We start from the raw sequence: 24287 nt of genomic DNA, 5'->3' as shown, positions 1-24287 counted from the left end.
CATGTCAAATACTGTTGTGAAAGTGCATCGAAAGTCATAGATTCATTGGCCTGGATTATGCCGAACTGCCATGGTCCAATGAGTAGCAAGAGACGTCTCCTTGCGAGCGTAGCACTGTCGAAACTACGATACGGAGGAGCGGCCTGGAGCTCCGCGATAGAGGTAGAGCGCAACAGATCCAAATTACGGAGCACACATCGGTTGACAGCCATGCGAGTTTCCTGTGCGTACAGGACCATATCAGCAGATGCAGCTTTTGTCATCGCGGGCATGATTCCCATCGATATAACTCTGGCGGAGGATATGGAATGTTACAAAGCAATAGCTGTTAGAGGAGTGTGTAAAATTCAACGAGCAGCGCCAATGCTCAAGTGGCAGGAGCAATGGGACGCATCGAACAATGCAAGATGGACGCATAGGCTTATCCCGAGACTTTCAGACTGGGTAAATCGGAAGTATGGAGAGGTCAACTTCTACCTGACGCAGTTCCTTTCGGGTCATGGGTGCTTTAAGCAATACCTTCATCGGTTTCAGCTTATCAGCTCGCCTTATAACCCGGAATGCGTAGAGACGGAGGAATCGGCAGAACATGCTATCTTTGTCTGCCCCACACTGAACGCTGAACGCTGAAAACATAGTGAATGAAATGTGTCGCGACGAACAGTCGTGGCGTGCTATAGTCGACGAAATCTCGCAAATCATGCGCGATCTGATAAGAATCAGGAAAGATGATGAACGGAAAGACCGAGATAGTCAACCAAATTTGACAAGCTAATGGAAGGTCTTGGGCCTCGTATGACACTTAAATTCAAAAGCAACGCGATCTCAGGGCGCGGTATAACCCTAATCTGGACTCATACGTGTTGTGGGACTTAAAAGGTCTCACGTACTCAGCTACGATCTTTCCTGCAGCAAAAGGAAGCGGAGATACCATTCGGGGTGGTCGTGTCGGGATTCTAGCTTGGTAGTTTCTCAATTGGCCATGCCTTGGTGGTTTGAAATCCTGCGGAAGTGGTTGCTGTGACGGGCGCGAATTACTTTGAAAGCGTTACCTAACCGGCACACGTTTCGAGGTCCCCGGGATATTGGATGCTGTGACGGGCGTGAGTTATTATGAAAGCGTTACCTAACCGGCACACGTTTCGGAGTCTTCCGTACCAGTCTGAAGTTGGCGACAGAGGAAAAGGAGAAGGAGGAAAAAGGAGAAAAAGGATAAAACAGAACGATGATCAAGGAGAAATTGAGGAAAAATTTAGAAAGAGGAAAAGGGTCAGATGTATAAGTGCATGAGCACAGCCTACCCCTTGATGTAGTATCATAGGGTGAAACCAAGGGGAACATCTGGCACACAAAGCCCAAGGTGGTTTTAGTGGGACGAACCCAGTCACGGCAAACACCCGGCTGTTATGGTTTGAAGTCAAATTTCCATCTTGTAAAAAAAACGGCCAACTATAGGTGCCGTTGAAAGTATCAAATGCATCGCGCGTCATTATACATTGGATCATAATGGAGAATACTTGTGTTTGTGTCAGGTGAGTATGTGAAGCCAGCTGTAGACCATCGGGCGATTCCTGGATGCGGAACTCCGAACACGCACACATTCGTTCGAAATTAACTTGGCCCGAGCTTGGATGATAATCCAGAGCGAATCTCGGCTACAGTCGGACGGAGTTAGCAGTACTGTTATGCGAAATTCAACGCATTGAAAACTGTCACGAAGATATTCCCTAAACTGTCACGGAGCTTAAAAAGATTTCATACCCACGAACAAACTTTCACATGAAGTAAAACAAGGCATTGTTGTACACACTTAATCTTTTCTCATGTGGTCGGGACGATTTTGTCCTGTATTTTCAACAGCTGAAATTACAGGACGATTTCGGGACAGAAAAAGAGCTCAGGAAAACAGCTGTCAAATCGACTTGTAAGTTCGAAACGGTTTCTACACGAGATTTGCGAGGAGTTCAGATTTTTTCCTGTAGATCGGGGCGCTTCTTTTTTTTTTGTTTCTGCTCCCCTTTCAGTTATTTTAATAGATGAAATTAAATAAAATAGAAACGCAATGCATCAAATTATTTTATTTTATTAATCAACACAAATAAATTTACAAAATCACATACACGATATCACAATCACAACACAACATGATAAGAATAAAATTTTACACTTATTCTGCATAGGCCGCATAGGCATTTACTCCGGATGATGATGTCCTGCTAGAGAAGGACCGACTGTTCTCAACCGATCGCTGGTCAGTTTCCCTATAAATAAAGAAAACAATAATTTTAGTAGATTTACTAAAACACAGGATGAATGTAATTACCGTGCGAATCTGGCGTTCCAGGGCCGAGCCATCAAACTGAGTCGCGTAGATTCCATTAGACGAGACCCACGGGCGAAGGAACCGATGTTATCAACTGTGCCGTTCTCCGCAGGCCTCAACAATCATTTTAATTTCAGTACTAAGAAACTACCGCGAATTAAATAAACGAAGTTATTCAAATATTTGCGCCTGCGCGAGTACCGGCCACTTAACAATAACATCAAATGGAAACTGCAAGGAAAAATGGCAAGGTGAAATCTTCGCGGTTTTTTATTGCACTGGTGAAGAAGAGAGAAAAACAAACACCTTGTCGATAGACAGAGAAAACAAATTGACAAGCCATGTGTCTAACGTGATTCGGGAAAATGCTGCCCTGAATATAGGAATTTCGTTCGAGCTCCTGTGGGCTCGTATAAAATTCATTCTAGATTTCAGGAGTGATGAGCCGTCACGAGATTCGGTTGGGTTTTCATTCGAATTTCGTAACATTAAACCATTTGCCCTGTGGCTCGAAGAGTCATTATCCCGTGCGGAATAATTGCAATCTTAGTGTGTACATCGTACGGCCGCTTCTTTTAACCCTCATCCGCATTAGATTTCATTACCCTAATCAGCACTTGTGGTGTCAATTTGACACCACAAGCTCAAATCGTTATAACTTTTGGCGTGTTAGACCGATTTAAACAAAACTTACATCAAAAGAAACCTTGTAATGCCAGTAAAATATGTTTAGAACATTATATATAGCTAAAGTTACTAGTTATCTCGTTATTCAGCATGAAAGAAAAAAAATCCGAAAAAACATGCCTCACCAAAACTGCTGTAGTTCATATGTTACACGTCCAAAAAAATATTTGCCTTATGCATATGAAAGCTGAAGTTAATGCCTACATCATGAAGACAAGAAATATTTTTTTAAATTTTTTTTAATGAAATGGTTACAAAAAGTTCAAAAAAGTGGTCTAAAAAACCTACTTTTCATTCGATTGCTAGTAAATACTGTTTGAGCGATGGTAGAGTTTTGAAAAAAATATGACTACAAAATGTATTAAAATTCCAACATTTTGCTGTCTTTAGATTTTTGATGCAACAAAAATTGAATTTACTGGAATTTTTCAAAGTTCACTATTTTGCGCGATTTTTTTACAAATTGAAATTTCATCTGTTTTTGTGGTCCACCGTCAGGTTGTACCCGGATTATCAGTGCTTTTACTTTGTTTGGACCAACCAAGAGTATATTCATTGGAAAGCACATTTAATCTACAATCTAGTGAGGTGCTACAATTCACGCTGTGAGATTTCACAAAAATATGAAAATTATAAACATAAAATCATTCCTGAATTTCTAGAACTACAAGCACCTCGTCCAGCAAAACGTGTTTGTTTGCTCTCCGATTAGGTACGGTGGGTGGTGATTCGGGAAGAGAGCGAAGCCGACAGACGAAATAACGATATGCGTGTCGTGCATTTCTTGGTCTGTCGGCTTCGCTCTCTTCCCGAATCACCACCCACCGTACCTACTCGGAGAGCAAACAAACACGTTTTGCTGGACGAGGTGCTTGTAGTTCTAGAAATTCAGGAATGATTTTATGTTTATAATTTTCATATTTTTGTGAAATCTCACAGCGTGAATTGTAGCACCTCACTAGATTGTAGATTAAATGTGCCTTCCAATGAATATACTCTTGGTTGGTCCAAACAAAGTAAAAGCACTGATAATCCGGGTACAACCTGACGGTGGACCACAAAAACAGATGAAATTTCAATTTGTAAAAAAATCGCGCAAAATAGTGAACTTTGAAAAATTCCAGTAAATTCAATTTTTGTTGCATCAAAAATCTAAAGACAGCAAAATGTTGGAATTTTAATACATTTTGTAGTCATATTTTTTTCAAAACTCTACCATCGCTCAAACAGTATTTACTAGCAATCGAATGAAAAGTAGGTTTTTTAGACCACTTTTTTGAACTTTTTGTAACCATTTCATTAAAAAAAAAAATTAAAAAAAATATTTCTTGTCTTCATGATGTAGGCATTAACTTCAGCTTTCATATGCATAAGGCAAATATTTTTTTGGACGTGTAACATATGAACTACAGCAGTTTTCGTGAGGCATGTTTTTTCGGATTTTTTTTCTTTCATGCTGAATAACGAGATAACTTGTAATTTTAGCTGTATATAATGTTCTAAACACATTTTACTGACATTACAAGGTTTCTATTGATATAAGTTTTATATGAAGTTCATAATAATTCAAACGACTTAAATAGATTTTACTTTTGTGGTGTCAAAATGACACCAAAAGTCGGAAAAGGGAGTTTTTTTGTCCAGGCTTCCAGGGTTCGTCCATAAAAAAAGTAAAGATGCAATATTGAAGAACTTTTGAATTCATTTAGGGTCCCCGAAGAAATTTTTGTATTTTGAAGCTTCTGAAAAAAGTTACAAGCCTTCAAACTTGCAATGGTGTCAAAATGACACCCTAATGCGGATGAGGGTTAAAACTGTCGGGGAAGAAATATTCGGAAAGCTTTCATCGTGGTGCATGTGCGACGTTCGCAAGAATACTGTCGTTCGGCAGTACACAGTAAACCGAAATTACCGAGCTCGGTAATTTTTTTTACCGAAATCCTAACATGTGTAAATCGTTAAACTGTTCGGTAATTTTTTCGGTAAAAAAAAACGAACATCGGTAAATGAAGAATCGATTTACCGATGTTCGTTTATTTTTTACTGAAAAAATTACCAAACAGTTTAACGATTTACACATGTAAGGATTTCGGTAAAAAAATTACCGAACTCGGTAATTTTCGTTTACTGTGTACTTTTCGGAAGCCTTATCAATCGAAATAAAAAAAAGAGCTGCTCTTCGAGATTCATGAGGATTTGTTATAAAATTTTCAATAAAAATCTGTTTTTTCATTCAAATCTTCTTATTTATCGCCTGATTTAGAAAAAAACAACTAATTCTCGAAATTACACTAAAATAACGAGCAATTATCAAAGACGCGTTTGTATCTCGCGCATAATTGCTTGATACCGTTCCTTCTCCTAGGGGAACCGACCACAGAAATAGGTTTCGGAGCCAACGGTACAATCATCTTCGAAGGAACCAACAGAAGATTGATTGTATACAATACACGAGAACTATCAAAATGGTTAAATTACTTCATTGAAAACTTCTTAAAAAATAACCATATTGATAGTTTTGGAGTAAAAACCATAAAATGGTTATTCTATAACCATAAATGGTTACATAAAAACAAGCGTGCGAGCTAGAAGTGACAGCAAAAGAAGTATTTAAAAAAATATTTTTGTGGTACTCATCCGTTTTATAATAAACAGCGAGTTAGTGCTAGAAACTCCGATCAATTATATATTTTATTGTTGACTAGGACTGAGGGCTTAAGCAAGATGGGAATCCCGAAATTTTTCCGCTACATGAGCGAGCGGTATCCTTGTTTGAACGAGCTAGTCCGAGAAAACCAGGTAAGTGTTATTAAACTTTTATTCGAAATAAATCCCATTATTGTGAAATTATATATTATTCATTTTTGGTTTATTATTCAGCGTCCTTACTACAACCTTGCGATTTTAAATATTAGCTTTAAAATTTTTATAAGTTGTTTCATTGGTATAATACTAAAAACTAAATTATTTATTTTCGTTTACTCGTAGATTCCGGAGTTCGATAATCTTTATCTAGACATGAATGGAATCATTCACAACTGCTCTCATCCGGATGATTCAGATATGTACTTCCGCATATCGGAAGAACAAATATTTACGGATATTTTCCATTATTTGGAGTATTTATTTAAGATGATAAGACCACAGAAACTGTTTTTTATTGCTATTGACGGGGTGGCCCCACGAGCTAAAATGAACCAGCAGCGAGGTCGACGTTTCTGTTCCGCGCGTGATGCACAGCAGCAAATTAAGGATGCCGAAAAAAAAGGACAAACTTTGCCCGAGGAAAGCCGGTTTGACAGCAATTGTATCACTCCCGGAACAAGTTTCATGGTCCGCCTACAAAAAGCTTTGGAACATTTTATCCAAGTGATGGTTTCCACAAATCCCATGTGGATGCACTGCAAGGTGATTCTTAGCAGTCATGCGACCCCAGGAGAAGGAGAGCATAAAATTATGGAATACATACGTTACATGAAGTCCAAGCCGGATTTCAATCCCAATACACGTCACTGCCTGTACGGGTTAGATGCAGATTTAATCATGTTAGGTCTTTGTACACATGAAAAATACTTTTCACTTCTCCGAGAGGAAGTTAAATTTGGCAAAAACGAAAAGAAATCTACAGTTCCAGCTGAAATTCGTTTTTACTTACTACATTTGACTCTTTTCCGGGAATACTTGGAGCTAGAATTTGAACCTATAAGAAATAAACTTAGTTTCAAATTTGATATTTATAAACTGATCGATGATTGGGTGCTAATGGGATTCATGGTGGGAAACGACTTCATCCCGCATTTACCTCACCTTCACATCAATGAAAATGCGATACCCACTTTGATTCAAGTATATATGGAAATTCTCCCTACATTAGATGGCTACATCAACGAAGGCGGCATACTTAATCTAGCCCGGCTACAGGTCTTCATGGGTTCATTGGCACGTTTCGATCGAAACATTTTTATGGAACATTATTCGGATTTAAAGTTTTTTAACGCAAAGTGCGGAACAAAAAACGTAAGCTCTGGTTCATATGTTGGCATATTGAAAGAAATAATTAATTATCTCCCTTCTCAGGCTGAAACATTTGACGTTACAATTGATGACATTAAGACTGAGGCGGAAATGAATTATGATTTGTCCGCTTTGATTCGTTCTACTGAGGAAATGTACGGTTCCAGTGATGAGGGCGAAGAAGACAGCGATGCACAGGGGGACATCGAGAATGATCCTGAATTTTTTGAAAAAGAATTTAACGCATATAAACGAAACTATTACATTACCAAAATGGGCTATGCAGAATTTGATGAGTGAGACCTAACAATTCTTTAATACGATCATGCGTATAATTTTTTTTCTATTTTGCAGGGAAGTGCGCGCTGAGCAAACAGAATGCTACATCAAAGCAATACAGTGGATTCTATATTATTATTATCAAGGAGTCCCTTCGTGGTCTTGGTTCTACCCACATCACTATGCACCTTTTATAAGTGATATCTACAACTTCAAGCACCTGGTGCCGAAATACAATATTGCTAAGCCATTTCTTCCCTTCCAACAACTGCTTAGTGTTTTACCAGCAGCTAGTAAGGACCATTTACCAAGCGCGTATCACAGGTTAATGACAGAACCCGACAGTCCGATAATCGATTACTATCCGGTTGATTTTGAAACTGATCTCAATGGGAAAAAGCAAACATGGGAAGCCGTCGTGCTTATTCCATTTATCGAAGAAAATCGATTACTCGCGGCCATGGAACTGTGCGATGCTTTCCTGACAGACGAAGAAAAGCAAAGGAATGTTCATGGCCCTATGATTGTGTATGAATACGACAAAGCCAGTACTGACCAGCTTCCGGCTTGCTATGGATTCGAGAGCATTGATCGACTCAAAGTTCGAAAACAGCTTATTAATCGAGACACTGTAAGTTCCTCTGTTTCAAAGCAACGATAATTTTTAAAACCATTTTCCGCCGTAGTTGCACGTGCAAGATGACAAAATTGTACGCGGACCAACGAAAGGAGCACTGTTGGATGGTTACATACAAGGTTTTCCAACGTTCAAGCATTTGGCATACCACGTAAGATAATTCATTTAATTGGCGATTCATCATGACTCATTATAGAAATCTGCTTTACTTTTTTAAAGGGTACTCTGAAAGAAGTTCGAGTTAAAGTGTTCAACTTTCCAAGTCGTAATAAAAGCATGGTAGTGCACATAGATCGGCCTCTTGATGAAATGGCAAAAACTACACAAGTTTTGGCTCAAGAAATGCTCGATCGTGTAGTTTACGTCAGTTGGCCACATTTAGTCGAAGCAAAAGTAGTCAAGGTGCAAGATGCACAAATGATCTACACTGCAAAGGCATCTACAGCAAACAATGGACAATTTTTCAACACTTGCATGAGAAGCATCGTCGACCAGTAAGTAACGAATTTTGTTAACCTTAAGAATTGTGCAGTAACTTCCATTTTTGTCTAATTTTAGTCATTTCAATCGGTTAGCGATTGACTTGGGTGAAATTACACAACTTGTTTCCGTAAAAACATGCATAGGAAGTGAGTACGTTTTAAAGAATAATTGCTTTGTGTTGAGGAAGCTTTGGAATTCGTTTGAAAGTATGTACCCTATTCAGTCAATTGTTACTGAAGTGAACGAGGTACTAAAAACTTTGAAACCCTATATCGAAATTCACCAGATGTACCCAGAAAATAGTGTAGTTTTTCTCAGAGCAACTCAGTGGTATGGGAGCCTTGGTCATGTAATCGAAGTGACTCCAAATCCCAAACGTATCAAAACGAGATTTGAAATCTACAGTGAGCCTGATTTGGAAAAGATAGTGGTTTTGAATGAAGTTTCTAAACAGCAGTACAAAACGATGATGGATGCAGCTGCCTGTATAGGGATTTCAATCAATCTTCTAAGTAGGATTTCGAGTTCTATCTTTATCGTGCACGGTGCGAGACGTTCACTGAATATGGACGAGCAAGGTAAAGTTAACATCGGTTTACAAATACGTAATGTAACGAGGAACGAGCATGTTGTTGGATACACGCAAAAGCTCAATGACAAATGGATGTTTTCTGAAAAGGCCATTGAACTTTTAAAAAGCTTCTACGGAAAAGCGCCTGTGTTGTTTGAGCGCTTGGAAGTTTTTGGGAGAACCGATGTTCTTTTCGAAAGTGAAATGTTTGCAGAAAATAGCGAAAACGGGTCTCAATTGAAGGAACTCGTAGCATGGTTAAAGACTCAACCGCACACCAAAGCAGAGAGACGTTCCTGTGGTTCCAAAATGTTAGAACCAACAGCGTTTGAAGCACTGATAAAGCTAATAAATGACCACAGAGAAAAAACACCCATTATACAAACCATGTTTGTACATCCATCAGATTTATTCAAGCCTGAAATGAAAAAAGCCAAGACTATCGATCCTAAAGCTGATCATGAGCTACTTGATCGTGTTATCGTTGCGCAAGACACAGAGATTGTTCCACTAGGAACTAGAGGAACCATTATTGGAATTCATGTATTTAAAGATGTCAATTCAATTAGGCAGGAAAGATCAAAAGAAGAGGACAAATATTTTGATGTTTTGCTCGATAAAGAACATCAAAACGGCTCGCACATGTTCGGTATAGAAGCTAGTGATAAGCGTGTGATTCGACTGGCTGAAAATGCCATACTAAACATATCCTATGGAACAGCTGACTATGAGTGCAAACAAATTGACACCACTCCGATGTTGAAATCTGCCGAAGAATTAGTCATGAAACCAAGCACTTCGATGCACCCTCCAGCCCAGGCAATTGCCTATCCTGCAAAACCGCCACCCACGGCTGAGTCAATTAAAAAGCGACTCAACGAACGCATTGAAAAAAAAGATCCAACCAAAGCTTTTGTGTTCGCATCACAAAACCAAAATAACCCCTCAATGGTTGGACAAAACGGCCCTCCCAACTGTAATTTCGAGTTGTTATGGAAAAAACTAAGGGACAATGCTCAAGCACCTTCTTATTTCGATGAACGAGATATAAAAAGTTTTCTAGCGAAAGAAAGTATACCTGCCACTGCATCGATGAAAAATATTCCCTTGGCGGCTCATGCTAGTGCGGTACCTATCAATAATGATCCGACGGATATGTTAAAGAAAATGCTTAAAATTTCTGGAGACCATCATAGCCTGTCTGGTGGAACTGGATCTATAAACAACGCCAAGGTAGATTCATTTGTACCGGTAAGTTGACTGCAAAACTCTGCGCTAAAATATTTTCCTGCATGTACAAAAAGTAGTAAAAGCAAAAGCTTGTAGGTTTGTTGATTATAGGACAACAGCACTTATCGACTATTCTATCTTTTCAGGGCGATGTTTTGATGAATGTTCCCGTACCAGAAAATTTGCCGAAACCACCGTTATCATGGAAAATTGCCAACGCTGCTGCAGGAATCGAAGCACCGGGGAACAATCTATCACAATCAGCAGTCATCTCAGCTCACATGGCGAACAATGTACCTATCAAACCCAACCCATTCTTGGCAGCTTTGAACAATTCCTCCATGCCAAATCTCAACAGCATGGCTTGCCAAACAGGACACCGTTTGAACACAATGATACTGACATCTGTACCGGCGCAAATCCCCAATATCGACCAGCGAGGACCGATAGGTCCACAAAATTTAAGTTTTAATCGAAATGTTCCGGCAGGAACTGGCGCATTCGTACCGTTGCAGGCCTTGAAAAAACAACGCCCTTTGAGGTCAGGAGGCGGAGGTGGTGGAAACGCTAAACAGAACGAGATTAAACAAAAACAATCCAAAACTAGAAAAACGAATAATTCAAATGAAGAACGAAGCAAACAGGACGAGGCCAACCCGAATCGGGATGTCAAACCTGCTACAAAACCTAAAACTAAGAAACCACCATCTTCGACGACTAATTCAACCGCAAATGACGCAGCAGAGTCATCAAAAACGGTACGCACGATGGAACAAGTACAACCAACATTGACTTGACTTATTTTGATTTTTTTTTCAATTTCAGAATAAACCGGTTACACAAAAACAACCGAAGGAGCGCAAAATGAAAATTGCTGCAAATTTCGCTCAACCACTACCTGAAGTTTAGAGAATGTTTAATTTTCTTGACATCAGCCATCTATTATTTAAGCACATAAAGTTTCTTAAAACAATGAAAACAACAGCAGTTTCTTTCGATACTTACTTACTTACTTAATGATCCCGCGCCGATCCTCCGGTGCATAGGGCCGTGGTAAAAGACCTCCACGGCTCTTTCGATAGACTGTCCCAATTTCTCAGTTTTCATAGAAGAAAGTTGATCCAAAACATAAACATAACGTTAACAAAAATTCATTTTCCAAGCTTATTTAATTTGTATCTAACCTGTACCTTAAATTTCATTTCGTATTTAATGAAACAAAACAAAACACCTGTACAATACCACAATGTTATATTCAAAGTATGTTTTCGTGAGAATCAATCACTTCTAAAAGTCTTATGTTATAAAACCGAGTTTGGTTTTATGTTCTCAGTTTCTTAAGCGGTTCATCCTGAATTTCAATCCCGTCGGAGGTATCATCCGAATCTGTTTAAAAATTGAATAAAAAAAAATCGTTAAATCAAATCCATGTTAGTCTTGAATCAGATATGAATATACGCACCAGTTTTGGTTTCAACTTTCCTCGTATTTTTGGTGGTTTCATTTTGCACCAAATTTGTGAGCGTTTCATTTGAAGAATCTTTCAAGGTTTTGAGCGCTGAAATGAGATGACCAATAGATTGCCCCCCTATTGCTTGGTGCAGGATCGTTGATTCGCCATTACACGCTACCTCGAAGCTCAGTGCAAACATCTTCTCTTAAATGTAAAAAAGAGTTATATTTTTTTTTCTCTTGTCTTTTGGCTCGGAAAAAAAATGTTATAATGAGAAACTATAAGGGTATATTGACAGTTCCTTACGAACAAGAATGAAACGATTAATATAGAGAGATCCAGAGTATTTCCTGAGACAGATTGTGGTTAAAGCCCTTATAAAATAAAAGTGCGTCAGACCAGTGATGCCAACTGTTTTTCAGAAATGTCTGTAAGATTTTGAAAAAAAGTCTGGATGGCTACACCGAAAAAACTTTTCACATTAGCGCTACGTGAAAATGTACATAGATTTTTGCCACCCTGAAAATCATGTGAAACACGTGAATTTCAGGCACGCTCATTTCTAAGTAACCATTTATGTATGAAAAATGACCCTTTTTTGCTGTTTGCCACAGAACTGTGATTATGGTTATTTTTTAAGAATTATTTGAGATTTATTTTCAACCATATCGAAAGAATTGGCGCAGTAACCAGATATGGTTAAAAAAATAATAAAATGAGAAAACATACTGGGTAGTGTAAAAGAGTTTTTAACGCGCGCCATTTTATTTTGTGATCGCGTTGTTCTGGAGTGGCTGAAAATTTAGAAAGTGCTTAAAAAATATTGGATATTTCGGAATTTGGGATGGAAGAAATTCAAAGAAACGATCCAGAGACCCATGCGCTGTTGGAGGGTAAGTCGCTATTCAGTCTTCACGGACGTTTTGATTGGTAAAATTGAATTTCGAGATTTTAATGGTGGATTAATGTTTGCACTCAATTTCGTTTTTGCAAACCGGACATGATATGTGTTTTCTTCCCGCAGAAAACAGCTACGAATACGACGTGGTCATCAACGAAGGCGCTAGGATGAATTGGCTTTTTCTTCGTAAGCGGTCCAAATCGGAGCCAAAATAACTGTGTTGGAGATTGTCAAACTTTAGCCTCTAGGAACGAAATAGGCCTCGGCAGTATTGTCACTGCGAATTTGAACTTCTTCCGGACCAATTTATCGATCGTACAAAGAAAAATTCAGATCTGAAGGAGAACATACATAAGAATCGCTATCCGGATAACAGATCTTATGACCAAACGCGGGTCAAATAGTCGACGATGAACGGTCTCTCTGGCTCTGATTATATCAATGCCAATTTCGTAATCGGTTACAAGGAACGTAAAAAGTTTAATCTTCGCTCAAGGACCCATGGACAGTGCAGTGAACGATTTCTGGCAAATGATTTAGGAACAGCATTTGGAAATTATTGTCATGTTGACCAACTTGGAGGAGTACAATAAAATGAAATGTGCCAAATATTGGCCGGAGAATTTTAACGACTCGACACAGTATGGAGAGCTGGGCATTACTTTTACTTCCGATAGCTACTATGCCGATTATATATTGCGAAATTTGAAGGTACGTAGTCTTGGTTTTGTGAAATACGCTCGTCTCATAATGGCTTAATTTCAGGTTACAAAACGATCTATCAACTCAGCTGGCGAAGATATAGAAGACAAACGATACATCTCTCAGTTCCACTATTTGATCTGGAAGGATTTCATGGCACCGGAACACCCACAAAGAATCACCAAATTCATCAAACGCATCAATTCAGAATACTCATAGCAGCGTGTTGGTGTTGGTCGAACCGGTACTTTCGTGGCCCTCGATACACTGTCACAGCAATTCAACGAGGAAGGTCAGGTTTTCATCTTCAACACAATTTGTGATATGCGATATCAAAAAAATTTTCTCGTTCAGTCACTGGTAAGATTAGCGGTTTTTGTTGCAAACCTTTTAGGGTTCCAATAACTATTTTTTTTTTTTTCAGAAACAATACACATTTTTATGTCGAGCCCTTACTGAGTTAGCATACTTTGAAGATACTGAATTTGACAAAAAATATATCAATTCCGTTTTGAAGAACGTTAAAAATTTTATGTTAAAATCTTTTCTTACCTTCGAAAATCAGTTTTTTAAAACATGAGAGGAGGGGGGGGATAATTATCAGCGTTACGTAATTTTCATACACGCTAACTTTTGGCTACCCCTTAAAGGCGTAAAATTGACCCGTTATTGAGAACCTCCACGATCTGTCAAATAACGGGTCATTTTTGCGGGTCAATATTACCCCTTATTTCGAAAAGCTCGAGTCCGCTTCAAAGGGGTAGTTTCAGATGTTGTTACATTCATAACGTTGTTATTTGTCCGGTAAAATGGCAGCGATTAGAAAGATTGTAAGTATTTGATTGAATAAATATTTGTATTGCTTTCTTTCTGAAATTATAATGCCGTCATCTTATTATTTCAGCGCTGCGCAGTTCCCGATGATGAAAATAAGCCGTTGATTGGAGCCGATGTTTAAAGGTCGATTCGCGATGGAGGGTAAATTAAAATTTTGAAATAATAAAAAATATTTTAATATTATTTTCTTTTAAATAAACTACATGAAACATATGATATTTTGTTGTGATTTATTTCCCAGCAAACATTTCCCATAATAAGCTCCTAAAAATTCTCGACAAAAGCCTTTCAAATAAGGGGTAATTTTGATCCGTTACAAGCATTTGGAATAAGGGGTAATTTTCATCCGCTGAAGCGTTATCAGGCTGAGTACCCCTTAGAGGGTAAAGCGACTTTATCCGTAAAAAGGAGTTCTCCCAGTCTTATCGAATAACGGGTCAAAAGTATTCGTTAAGGGGTAGCCAAAAGTTAGCGTGTAGGGGGGTATGCCGAAGCGTTACGATTTGTGACATATGGGGGGAGGGGGTTAAAAAAGGGCATTTTTGCGTTACGTAATTTATGGATGCCGCCTAATCTGTTTTAATTATTAAAAAAAAGTTTCTGGTTCTATAAAATAAAAAGAGAACCGATTCAAACCAACATGTCACCAGAAACAATGAATCACATTATTTAAAAAGATCGTCGCTATTTGCTTTTCATCACAACAATCTTTTTAATTGAGAAATTTATAGAAACAAAAAGGGAATATGGTGCGTTCTGACACCACGATTTGAAAACATTTTATTTCGAAAATGACTTCATCAAGTAGAAGTCTTTAAAAATCGATATGGGGGCTTTATAGATTGCCCCCCTATTGCTTGGTGCAGGATCGTTGATTCGCCATTACACGCTACCTCGAAGCTCAGTGCAAACATCTTCTCTTAAATGTAAAAAAGAGTTATATTTTTTTTTCTCTTGTCTTTTGGCTCGGAAAAAAATGTTATAATGAGAAACTATAAGGGTATATTGACAGTTCCTTACGAACAAGAATGAAACGATTAATATAGAGAGATACAGAGTATTTCCTGAGACAGATTGTGGTTAAAGCCCTTATAAAATAAAAGTGCGTCAGACCAGTGATGCCAACTGTTTTTCAGAAATGTCTGTAAGATTTTGAAAAAAAGTCTGGATGGCTACACCGAAAAAACTTTTCACATTAGCGCTACGTGAAAATGTACATAGATTTTTGCCACCCTGCACCCAAAATAATTTAGAAATTTTTTCTACGGGATTTTTCACGTAAAACAAGATTTTGTTGCATAATATCGATTCTACGTGAATTCTGTAGTAACCACAGTGTTTCAAGAACGCCCGGTGGTAAGTATTTTACTTCCAAATAACTTGCGCATGAATTTCACGTAAATTCTAAGTGGATGACTCAAAATCCGTTTTGTCGCATCATTCGCAAATTCTGATAAGAAAAGGGAGTTGGCAGTCAGTCAGCTGGATTTGTTTGCTGTTGTGAAGATTTTTGAGGTCGCGGTGTCTGTTTTGATGTTTAAAATTTAAAATGTACCCGAATATTGTTCTTCCACACCAGTCGGGAAAAGAATCATTCAACAAGTTCCGGCACACCAAGAGTGGCCCTAATCAACTGAAATTCTGGAGAGCTGGAGAGCAAACTGAACAAGTTTTTCCGTTCTGGTGAGATTAATTTAAAATAATATCTTTGAAATCTGATCGATGTGTTCTAATTTGATGATAATTTTGCAGGCAATTCTGAATCTTCCCCGCAACAAGGAACAAGCTGTCTACAGACAAGGTAAATTGTTTATCACTAAAGTATTGAATTGTAATTAATTAATATTTTTCAATTTCTACAGGATCGTAAAAACCTAAGTGCGCCGTTAAACCACCCGGAATCATATTTATTTTATTCTAGATTATAATTCAATTGATTTATCCAGTGATAGTGATTAAAGTAGTGGTGTGATTGATTGTAAAATAAAATTGATTTTTTTCAAAATTTTCTTATTATTATTGATAAAACAACTAAAGGGAAAAAAAATTTAAATCGATCAATATTTCACACAGCTTCCTCTGTCACATCAAGTTGAACTCACTAGGAATTCACGTAAGTTGTAGGTGATTTTCATCAAGCATCAATTCCTATAGGGGTGCGTTTACATAATCATCTCGTAGCATTTACGTGAAAATCAATTGGATAAAAATTATGTAGTTTTTCACGTAGCCGCTACGTGCAGATTATTTTGGGTGTGAAAATCATGTGAAACCACGTGAATTTCAGGCACGCTCATTTCTAAGTAACCATTTATGTATGAAAAATGACCCTTTTTTGCTGTTTGCCACAGAACTGTGATTATGGTTATTTTTTAAGAATTATTTGAGATTTATTTTCAACCATATCGAAAGAATTGGCGCAGTAACCAGATATGGTTAAAAAAATAATAAAATGAGAAAACATACTGGGTAGTGTAAAAGAGTTTTTAACGCGCGCCATTTTATTTTGTGATCGCGTTGTTCTGGAGTGGCTGAAAATTTAGAAAGTGCTTAAAAAATATTGGATATTTCGGAATTTGGGATGGAAGAAATTCAAAGAAACGATCCGGAGACCCATGCGCTGTTGGAGGGTAAGTCGCTATTCAGTCTTCACGGACGTTTTGATTGGTAAAATTGAATTTCGAGATTTTAATGGTGGATTAATGTTTGCACTCAATTTCGTTTTTGCAAACCGGACATGATATGTGTTTTCTTCCCGCAGAAAACAGCTTCCGGAGAACATACATAAGAATCGCTATCCGGATAACAGATCTTATGACCAAACGCGGGTCAAATAGTCGACGATGAACGGTCTCTCTGGCTCTGATTATATCAATGCCAATTTCGTAATCGGTTACAAGGAACGTAAAAAGTTTAATCTTCGCTCAAGGACCCATGGACAGTGCAGTAAACGATTTCTGGCAAATGATTTAGGAACAGCATTTGGAAATTATTGTCATGTTGACCAACTTGGAGGAGTACAATAAAATGAAATGTGCCAAATATTGGCCGGAGAATTTTAACGACTCGACACAGTATGGAGAGCTGGGCATTACTTTTACTTCCGATAGCTACTATGCCGATTATATATTGCGAAATTTGAAGGTACGTAGTCTTGGTTTTGTGAAATACGCTCGTCTCATAATGGCTTAATTTCAGGTTACAAAACGATCTATCAACTCAGCTGGCGAAGATATAGAAGACAAACGATACATCTCTCAGTTCCACTATTTGATCTGGAAGGATTTCATGGCACCGGAACACCCACAAAGAATCACCAAATTCATCAAACGCATCAATTCAGAATACTCATAGCAGCGTGTTGGTGTTGGTCGAACCGGTACTTTCGTGGCCCTCGATACACTGTCACAGCAATTCAACGAGGAAGGTCAGGTTTTCATCTTCAACACAATTTGTGATATGCGATATCAAAAAAATTTTCTCGTTCAGTCACTGGTAAGATTAGCGGTTTTTGTTGCAAACCTTTTAGGGTTCCAATAACAATTTTTTTTTTTTTTTTTTCAGAAACAATACATATTTTTATGTCGAGCCCTTACTGAGTTAGCATACTTTGGGGATACTGAATTTGACAAAAAATATATCAATTCCGTTTTGAAGAACGTTAAAAATTTTATGTTAAAATCTTTTCTTACCTTCGAAAATCAGTTTTTTAAAACATGAGAGGAGGGGGGGGATAATTATCAGCGTTACGTAATTTTCATAGGGGGGTATGCCGAAGCGTTACGATTTGTGACATATGGGGGGGAGGGGGTTAAAAAAGGGCATTTTTGCGTTACGTAATTTATGGATGCCGCCTAATCTGTTTTAATTATTAAAAAAAAGTTTCTGGTTCTATAAAATAAAAAGAGAACCGATTCAAACCAACAAGTCACCAGAAACAATGAATCACATTATTTAAAAAGATCGTCGCTATTTGCTTTTCATCACAACAATCTTTTTAATTGAGAAATTTATAGAAACAAAAAGGGAATATGGTGCGTTCTGACACCACGATTTGACAACATTTTATTTCGAAAATGACTTCATCATTCGTCTCGTATCGCTCATAGTGAACAGTCGCGTTTCGAGATTTCGTCCAATATATCCGGGTGTTTCGTTCCGTTCGAGCGTTTAATACGGTGTTTTGTACCGCGCTATACGTTTTTCTGCCAAAGGCAGACCCCAGCTCGCCAAAGTGGTGCTATTATAGTGTTGGTCGACAAAAAAAAGGTTTTTTTTCTGGCTAGCTGACTGCCCTCAACTGGTCACCACGAGGGCCGCCGCCATTGTTTGACTCATCATCATCATCAATCTGGTCGTTCTTGCTCGAGCCGAGACTTGACGTGGCAGCCATCTTCGAAGAAGGACCACGTGGTTGGGATCACCACTGAAGGAGCCAATCAAAACAAAAATCAAGTTTGTTATACTTTTCTTACTTTTCTCTATTTCTAATTCTATTTTTTCTCTATTATATATTTCGATCAAATTGAGCTTCGCTTTTATTTTCATGAAATATGAGCGAAGGCGGGGGGTCGGACCCGCCAGAGGTGGATGGTGAGCAAATCATCTATGAGGATGAGGAGCATCTGGAGGATTCAGCTGTAGCTGGTTCTTCGAATGCTCATCCTTCTCCGCCAGTTGATATTGCTACTCCATCTGCAGCTGCGGGAAAAACAACCCGACTCCGAGTTTATCCTGATAATTCATCCTCTTCTGGGCCGGGGGTGGTTTTCATCCGGCCCAAAACTAACGGAAAACCATTAAATTTAGTGCAGATCACGAAAGATCTGGCTAGGTGGCCCTCCGTTACCAGTGTTTCCAAAGTACGTCCGAACAAATTGCGCGTTGTTGTGGCCGACCGGAAGGCCGCAAACGGAATTCTTGCCAGTAATTTTTTTAATTTAGAGTATCAGCTCTATATTCCATCTCGAGACGTAGAGATCGAGGGTGTGATCACCGAATCGAGTTTGGAGGCTGAATACGTTAAGTCTCACGGCGTAGGTAAGTTCAAGAGCCTTGATTCGACTTCGGTCGGAATCTTGGATTGTCGCCAACTCATGACTGCCTCCGTCGTTGATGGCGTTACCAAGTATTCGCCTTCAGCCTCGATTCGGGTTACATTTGCAGGAACAGCCCTCCCTCATTACGTCTTGATTGACGGAATTTTAAGGCTTCCAGTACGCCTTTATGTGCCTCGCCCAATGCAATGCAAGAATTGCATCAAGTTGGGGCATACTGCTTCGCATTGCTGCAACAAGAAGCGATGCTTGCATTGTGGGGAGAATCATGGGGAAGGAGCATGCTCAGCAGTTGAGCAAAAATGCGTCTATTGCGGGGGCTCACCCCATGATATCTCCTCCTGCGAGGCATTTCAGGCAAGCTGGGATAAACAGAGGCGCTCTTTAAAAGAACGCTCCAAGCGTTCTTATGCCGCCATATTAAAGAGCGCCTCTCCACCGGTCCAACCTCAGACCAGTAACATTTTTTCTGTGCTGTCAGTTGACAATGAAGACACAGATACGGCTGATGAAGTTCAGCCAGTCTTCGTTGCAGGAGGCTCTCGGAAGCGAACAAAGGCGCCTTCTCCGAAAATACCAGCTAAAATAGCTACGGTTGTCTCTTCCAATAGAAACGAGAAAAAGTCGACTGCTGCTGAAAAGGAAAAACAAGTTCCTCCAGGTTTCCGCGGAAATGCACCACTGCAGAATAAACCAACAGCTGCGGGAGCTTCGCAAACCCAAACCCCAAACGTGATGCCAGAATCAACGACTCAGTCTGGGCTCTTTAAGTTGACTGACATTTTGAACGGATTTTTTTCGTGTTTTAATGTATCAGAACCCGTGAAAGACATTGTATTTGCAATGCTTCCTGTATTAAAGACATTTTTAAAGCAATTGATGCAAACTTGGCCCCTCCTTTCAGTGTTTGTATCTCTCGATGGCTAATTTACGCCGAGAGGTCGGAGATATCACTGTACTACAGTGGAATTGTCGTAGTCTTATTCCAAAATTGGATTCATTGAATTATTTACTTCATAAAACAAACTGTGATATCTTTGCATTGTCCGAAACTTGGCTATCTTCTCAATCTAACATCTCATTCCACAATTTTAATATTATCCGTCTGGATCGTGACGATTCTTATGGAGGGGTGCTTTTGGGGATCAATAAGTGCCACTCTTTTTATAGAATTCACCTTCCTTTATCAGGCGGAATTGAAGCTGTTGCATGTCATACAACAATAAGAGGTAAGGACTTATGTGTTGTCAGTTTGTACTGGCCTCAGAGAGTTGCAGTGGATCGAAATCACCTAGAGGACCTGTGCTCAGTGCTCCCTGAGCCAAGGTTGATCCTGGGTGACTTCAATTCACATGGAACTGTCTGGGGAGAACAAATTGACGATAGTCGTTCTACTCTTATCTATGACATTTGCGACAGTTTCAATTTAACAGTATTGAACACGGGTGAAAAAACACGGGTACCTAAACCTCCTGCAAGACAAAGTGCAATTGACCTCTCACTCTGCTCAAATTCACTATCATTTGATTGCCAGTGGAAGGTAGTCCATGATTTTTTTTTTTTTTTGTAAATTATTTATTTGAAACGGCTCATACCTTTAGGCTTTAAGGAGCCAAACTCGTTTTGTTTGATTACAATTGTGTACTTAGATCTAGTTCACTTTTTTTTTTTTTGAAGAAAAAGAAAGATAGAAAGGGAAATATGAAAATAAAGAGAATTATAGTCGAAGATCGATAGCTTTTAGGAAAAGGTATATCTCGAACATATAGTCCAAGTCCATCATACCTAATACATCCCTCACTGGAACGTCGGGTGGTTTTCCTCGGGCCCGAAGGGAATCTATAAAGTTCGCTCTGGCGAATAGGTGGTCCTCACACGACCAAACAATATGCTCGATGTCATGGTAACCTAGACCACATCCGCATAAATTGCTGCCAGCAATATTTAAACGATAGAGTACCGCATTCATGGAATAATGATTGGACATGAGACGGGAAAATATACGAATAAAATCCCGAGTCAGGTTCAATCTATTAAACCAGGGTTTAAGGCTTACCTTTGGGATAATCGAGTGGAACCACCGACCCAACTCATCCTCGTCCCATCTACGCTGCCAGTTGACAAGAGAGTTTCTTCGAGCCAAGAAGTAAAATTCGTTGAATACGATTTCACGCTGGTAAATGTTGCCTTCCATCGCACCCACTTTTGCAAGGGAATCTGCCCTCTCATTGCCTGCTATTGAGCAATGTGAGGGGACCCAGATAAAGGTGATAGAAAAGCAACGTCTTGATAAAGTGGTCAATATATCTCGTATCATTTCGAGGAAGTACGGCGTGAATTTTCCTGGTTTTATAGAGCGGATTGCTTCAACAGAGCTGAGACTATCAGTTATAATATAGTAGTGTTCAATAGGTCGTGTGGCGATACTATTCAAAGCCCAGTGAAGGTAGTCCATGATCCGAATGGTAGTGATCACTTACCTATCGAAATTACTATCACCAATGGGGTCAGCTCTTCGAACACAATAAATATGACATATGACCTTACAAGACACATCGACTGGAAAAAGTACTCGGACACAATTAAAACCGCCATCGACTCTATGCACGTTTTACCTCCTTTGGAGGAGTACCACTTTCTTTCTTGTCTGATACACGATAGTGCAGTTGACGCTCAAACAAAACCCATCCCAGAATCATCTATTCATCGAAGGCCTCCTAATCCATGGTGGGACCCTCAGTGTTCTAAGCTTTATAAGGACAAATCAACAGCATTTAAAGAATTTCGAAAACATGGAACTCTTGTCCATTTTGAAGCTTACGTTTCCCTTGAAAATCAGTTTAAAAAATTAACCAAGGGGAAGAAAAAGGCGTATTGGAGGAATTTTGTTAGTGGGTTATCGCGTGAAACATCCTTAAGTACTTTGTGGAAAGTGGCACGAAGCATGAGTAATCGATCATCTACAAATGAAAGTGAGGAATATTCACATAGGTGGATATTTAAATTCGCACGGAAAGTCTGTCCAGATTCTACACCTGTGCAAAAAATAATCCGGAACGTGCCTCCTGATAGGTCTGATAGTGGTCTAGACTCAAGCTTTTCGATGGTCGAATTCTCACTTGCCCTCCTCTCTTGCAACAATTCAGCTCCGGGAATTGATGAAATCAAATTTAACTTGTTGAAAAACCTTCCGGATGCTGCAAAATTTCGCTTGTTAAATTTATTTAACCAATTCTTGGAGCATAACATTGTTCCCCAAGATTGGAGACAAGTGAGAGTCATTGCTATCCAAAAGCCCGGAAAACCAGCGTCTGATCCCAACTCTTACCGTCCAATAGCGATGTTGTCTTGTATACGCAAATTGATGGAGAAAATGATATTGTTTCGTTTGGACAAATGGGTAGAAACAAATGGTCTCCTTTCAGATACTCAATTTGGGTTTCGAAGGGGCAAAGGGACAAACGATTGCCTTGCTTTGCTGTCTTCAGAGATACAAATGGCGTACGCAAAACGTGAGCAAATGGCTTCAGTGTTTCTAGACATAAAGGGAGCTTTTGATGCAGTCTCAATAGAGGTTTTGTCAGACAAGTTGCACTCCCGGGGTCTGCCTCCTCTATTGAACAACATCTTATACAGCTTACTTTGTGAGAAACATTTGAACTTTGCTCACGGAGATTTTGCAGTTAGAAGAACATCTTACATGGGCCTCCCACAGGGTTCATGTTTGAGTCCACTTTTGTACAACTTTTATGTGAGTGACATCGACAGCTGTCTCTCTGAAGGCTGCACTCTAAGACAACTTGCAGATGACGGAGTAGTGTCTGTCACAGGATCTACTGAGTCTCATCTGCACAGGCCTTTACAAGATACTTTAGACAGATTGTCTTCCTGGGCTTTGGGGCTTGGGATTGAGTTTTCCCCTCAGAAAACGGAAATGGTTGTTTTCTCTAAGAAACGTAGACCTGCTCAACCTAAGCTTCAACTCCTAGGCAGAACGATCACTCAATCGAGGAGTTTCAAGTATCTTGGGGTTTGGTTTGATTCCAAGTGTACCTGGAGAGCCCACATTGAGTATCTGAAAGGAAAATGCCAACAAAGAATCAATTTTCTCCGATCAATTACTGGCACCTGGTGGGGAGCCCATCCAGAAGATCTTATCAAATTGTATCGAACAACTATTCTATCCGTTATGGAATATGGTAGCTTCTGTTTCCAGTCAGCTGCCAAAACTCACCTCATCAAACTAGAGCGTATCCAATACCGTTGTCTCCGTATCGCTTTGGGCTGTATGCCCTCAACACACAACATGAGTCTTGAAGTTTTGGCAGGAATACTCCCTTTGAAAGATCGATTCAATTTACTATCACTTCGGTTCCTCATCAGGTGTGAGGTCATGAACCCATTGGTGATTGTAAATTTCGAAAGGTTACTTGAGCAAAATGTTCAAACCAGAGTTATGTCTATATACCATATCCTCATGTCAATGCAGGTAAACCCTTCTTCGTATTCTCCAACTCGTGTTTGTAGCCCAGACTACGATCATTCTTCTGTCCAGTTTGATTTGTCTATGCAGCAGGAAATTCGTGGAATCCCGGATCCGCATCGTCCTCTTCTGATTCCAAGAATTTTCGAAGCTAAATATAGACACGTCGATGCTGATAAAATGTACTTTACCGATGGATCACTTATAGAGGAAACAACAGGATTTGGAGTGTTCAACGAAATATCCAGCGCATCTCACAGTCTCCAGTCACCATGCTCTGTATATGTTGCAGAGTTAGCAGCTATTCACTGGGCTTTGAATAGTATCGCCACACGACCTATTGAACACTACTATATTATAACTGATAGTCTCAGCTCTGTTGAAGCAATCCGCTCTATAAAACCAGGAAAATTCACGCCGTACTTCCTCGAAATGATACGAGATATATTGACCACTTTATCAAGACGTTGCTTTTCTATCACCTTTATCTGGGTCCCCTCACATTGCTCAATAGCAGGCAATGAGAGGGCAGATTCCCTTGCAAAAGTGGGTGCGATGGAAGGCAACATTTACCAGCGTGAAATCGTATTCAACGAATTTTACTTCTTGGCTCGAAGAAACTCTCTTGTC

The 24287-nt window shown here is 39.3% G+C and overlaps 2 protein-coding genes and 2 long non-coding RNA genes across 5 annotated transcripts; 3 read left to right on the top strand and 1 right to left on the bottom strand.

Annotated features, from left to right (window-relative positions):
- Positions 1 to 5588: 5588 nt before the first annotated feature.
- LOC129756484 (5'-3' exoribonuclease 1-like) lies at positions 5589 to 11198 on the top strand. 2 transcript variants are annotated; one of them, XM_055753384.1, is made up of 9 exons: positions 5590 to 5809; positions 5999 to 7027; positions 7088 to 7320; positions 7379 to 7934; positions 7990 to 8091; positions 8160 to 8434; positions 8499 to 10245; positions 10371 to 10982; positions 11050 to 11198. In XM_055753384.1, exons 1-9 carry the CDS (start codon positions 5735 to 5737, stop codon positions 11131 to 11133), a joined length of 4713 nt encoding a protein of 1570 aa, XP_055609359.1. In that variant the 5' UTR covers positions 5590 to 5734; the 3' UTR covers positions 11134 to 11198. The 2 variants fall into 2 exon arrangements, with proteins under 2 accessions (XP_055609358.1, XP_055609359.1); XM_055753383.1 differs by having other exon boundaries at positions 5589 to 5809; positions 5999 to 7320.
- Positions 11199 to 11458: 260 nt separating this feature from the next.
- LOC129757631 (uncharacterized) lies at positions 11459 to 12064 on the bottom strand. Its single transcript, XR_008739751.1, has 2 exons — positions 11687 to 12064; positions 11459 to 11610 (listed from the first exon to the last, which is right to left on the bottom strand). It is a non-coding gene; the product is annotated as an uncharacterized LOC129757631 (long non-coding RNA).
- A 364-nt stretch (positions 12065 to 12428) lies between these two features.
- On the top strand, positions 12429 to 13640 carry LOC129757534 (uncharacterized). The gene is made up of 3 exons (XR_008739728.1): positions 12429 to 12570; positions 12702 to 13289; positions 13344 to 13640. It is a non-coding gene; the product is annotated as an uncharacterized LOC129757534 (long non-coding RNA).
- Positions 13641 to 16616: 2976 nt separating this feature from the next.
- LOC129758049 (tyrosine-protein phosphatase 69D-like) lies at positions 16617 to 17612 on the top strand. The gene is given in 4 exon segments (XM_055755478.1): positions 16617 to 16747; positions 16879 to 17032; positions 17034 to 17261; positions 17316 to 17612. Coding segments are annotated over 3 exon segments (456 nt in total). The 5' UTR covers positions 16617 to 16747; positions 16879 to 16960; the 3' UTR covers positions 17472 to 17612.
- The last annotated feature ends 6675 nt before the right edge of the window (positions 17613 to 24287 follow it).

The sequence above is a fragment of the Uranotaenia lowii genome, chromosome 3 (assembly GCF_029784155.1).
Source record: "Uranotaenia lowii strain MFRU-FL chromosome 3, ASM2978415v1, whole genome shotgun sequence".
Classification (NCBI taxonomy): domain Eukaryota; kingdom Metazoa; phylum Arthropoda; class Insecta; order Diptera; family Culicidae; genus Uranotaenia; species Uranotaenia lowii.
The sequence above is the reverse complement of the archived record's forward strand: the minus strand, read 5'-3'. Positions and strand labels throughout refer to the sequence as shown.

What these genes read in the sequence shown, in the direction of transcription:
- LOC129756484 (XM_055753383.1), top strand. Translation starts at nt 5,735, where the DNA reads ATGGGAATCCCGAAATTTTTCCGCTACATGAGCGAGCGGTATCCTTGT. An exon ending in GGCTATGCAGAATTTGATGA is followed by an intron (nt 7,321 to 7,378) that starts GTGAGACCTAAC and finishes TCTATTTTGCAG; the next exon opens with GGAAGTGCGCGCTGAGCAAA. An exon ending in CAGCAGAGTCATCAAAAACG is followed by an intron (nt 10,983 to 11,049) that starts GTACGCACGATG and finishes TTTCAATTTCAG; the next exon opens with AATAAACCGGTTACACAAAA.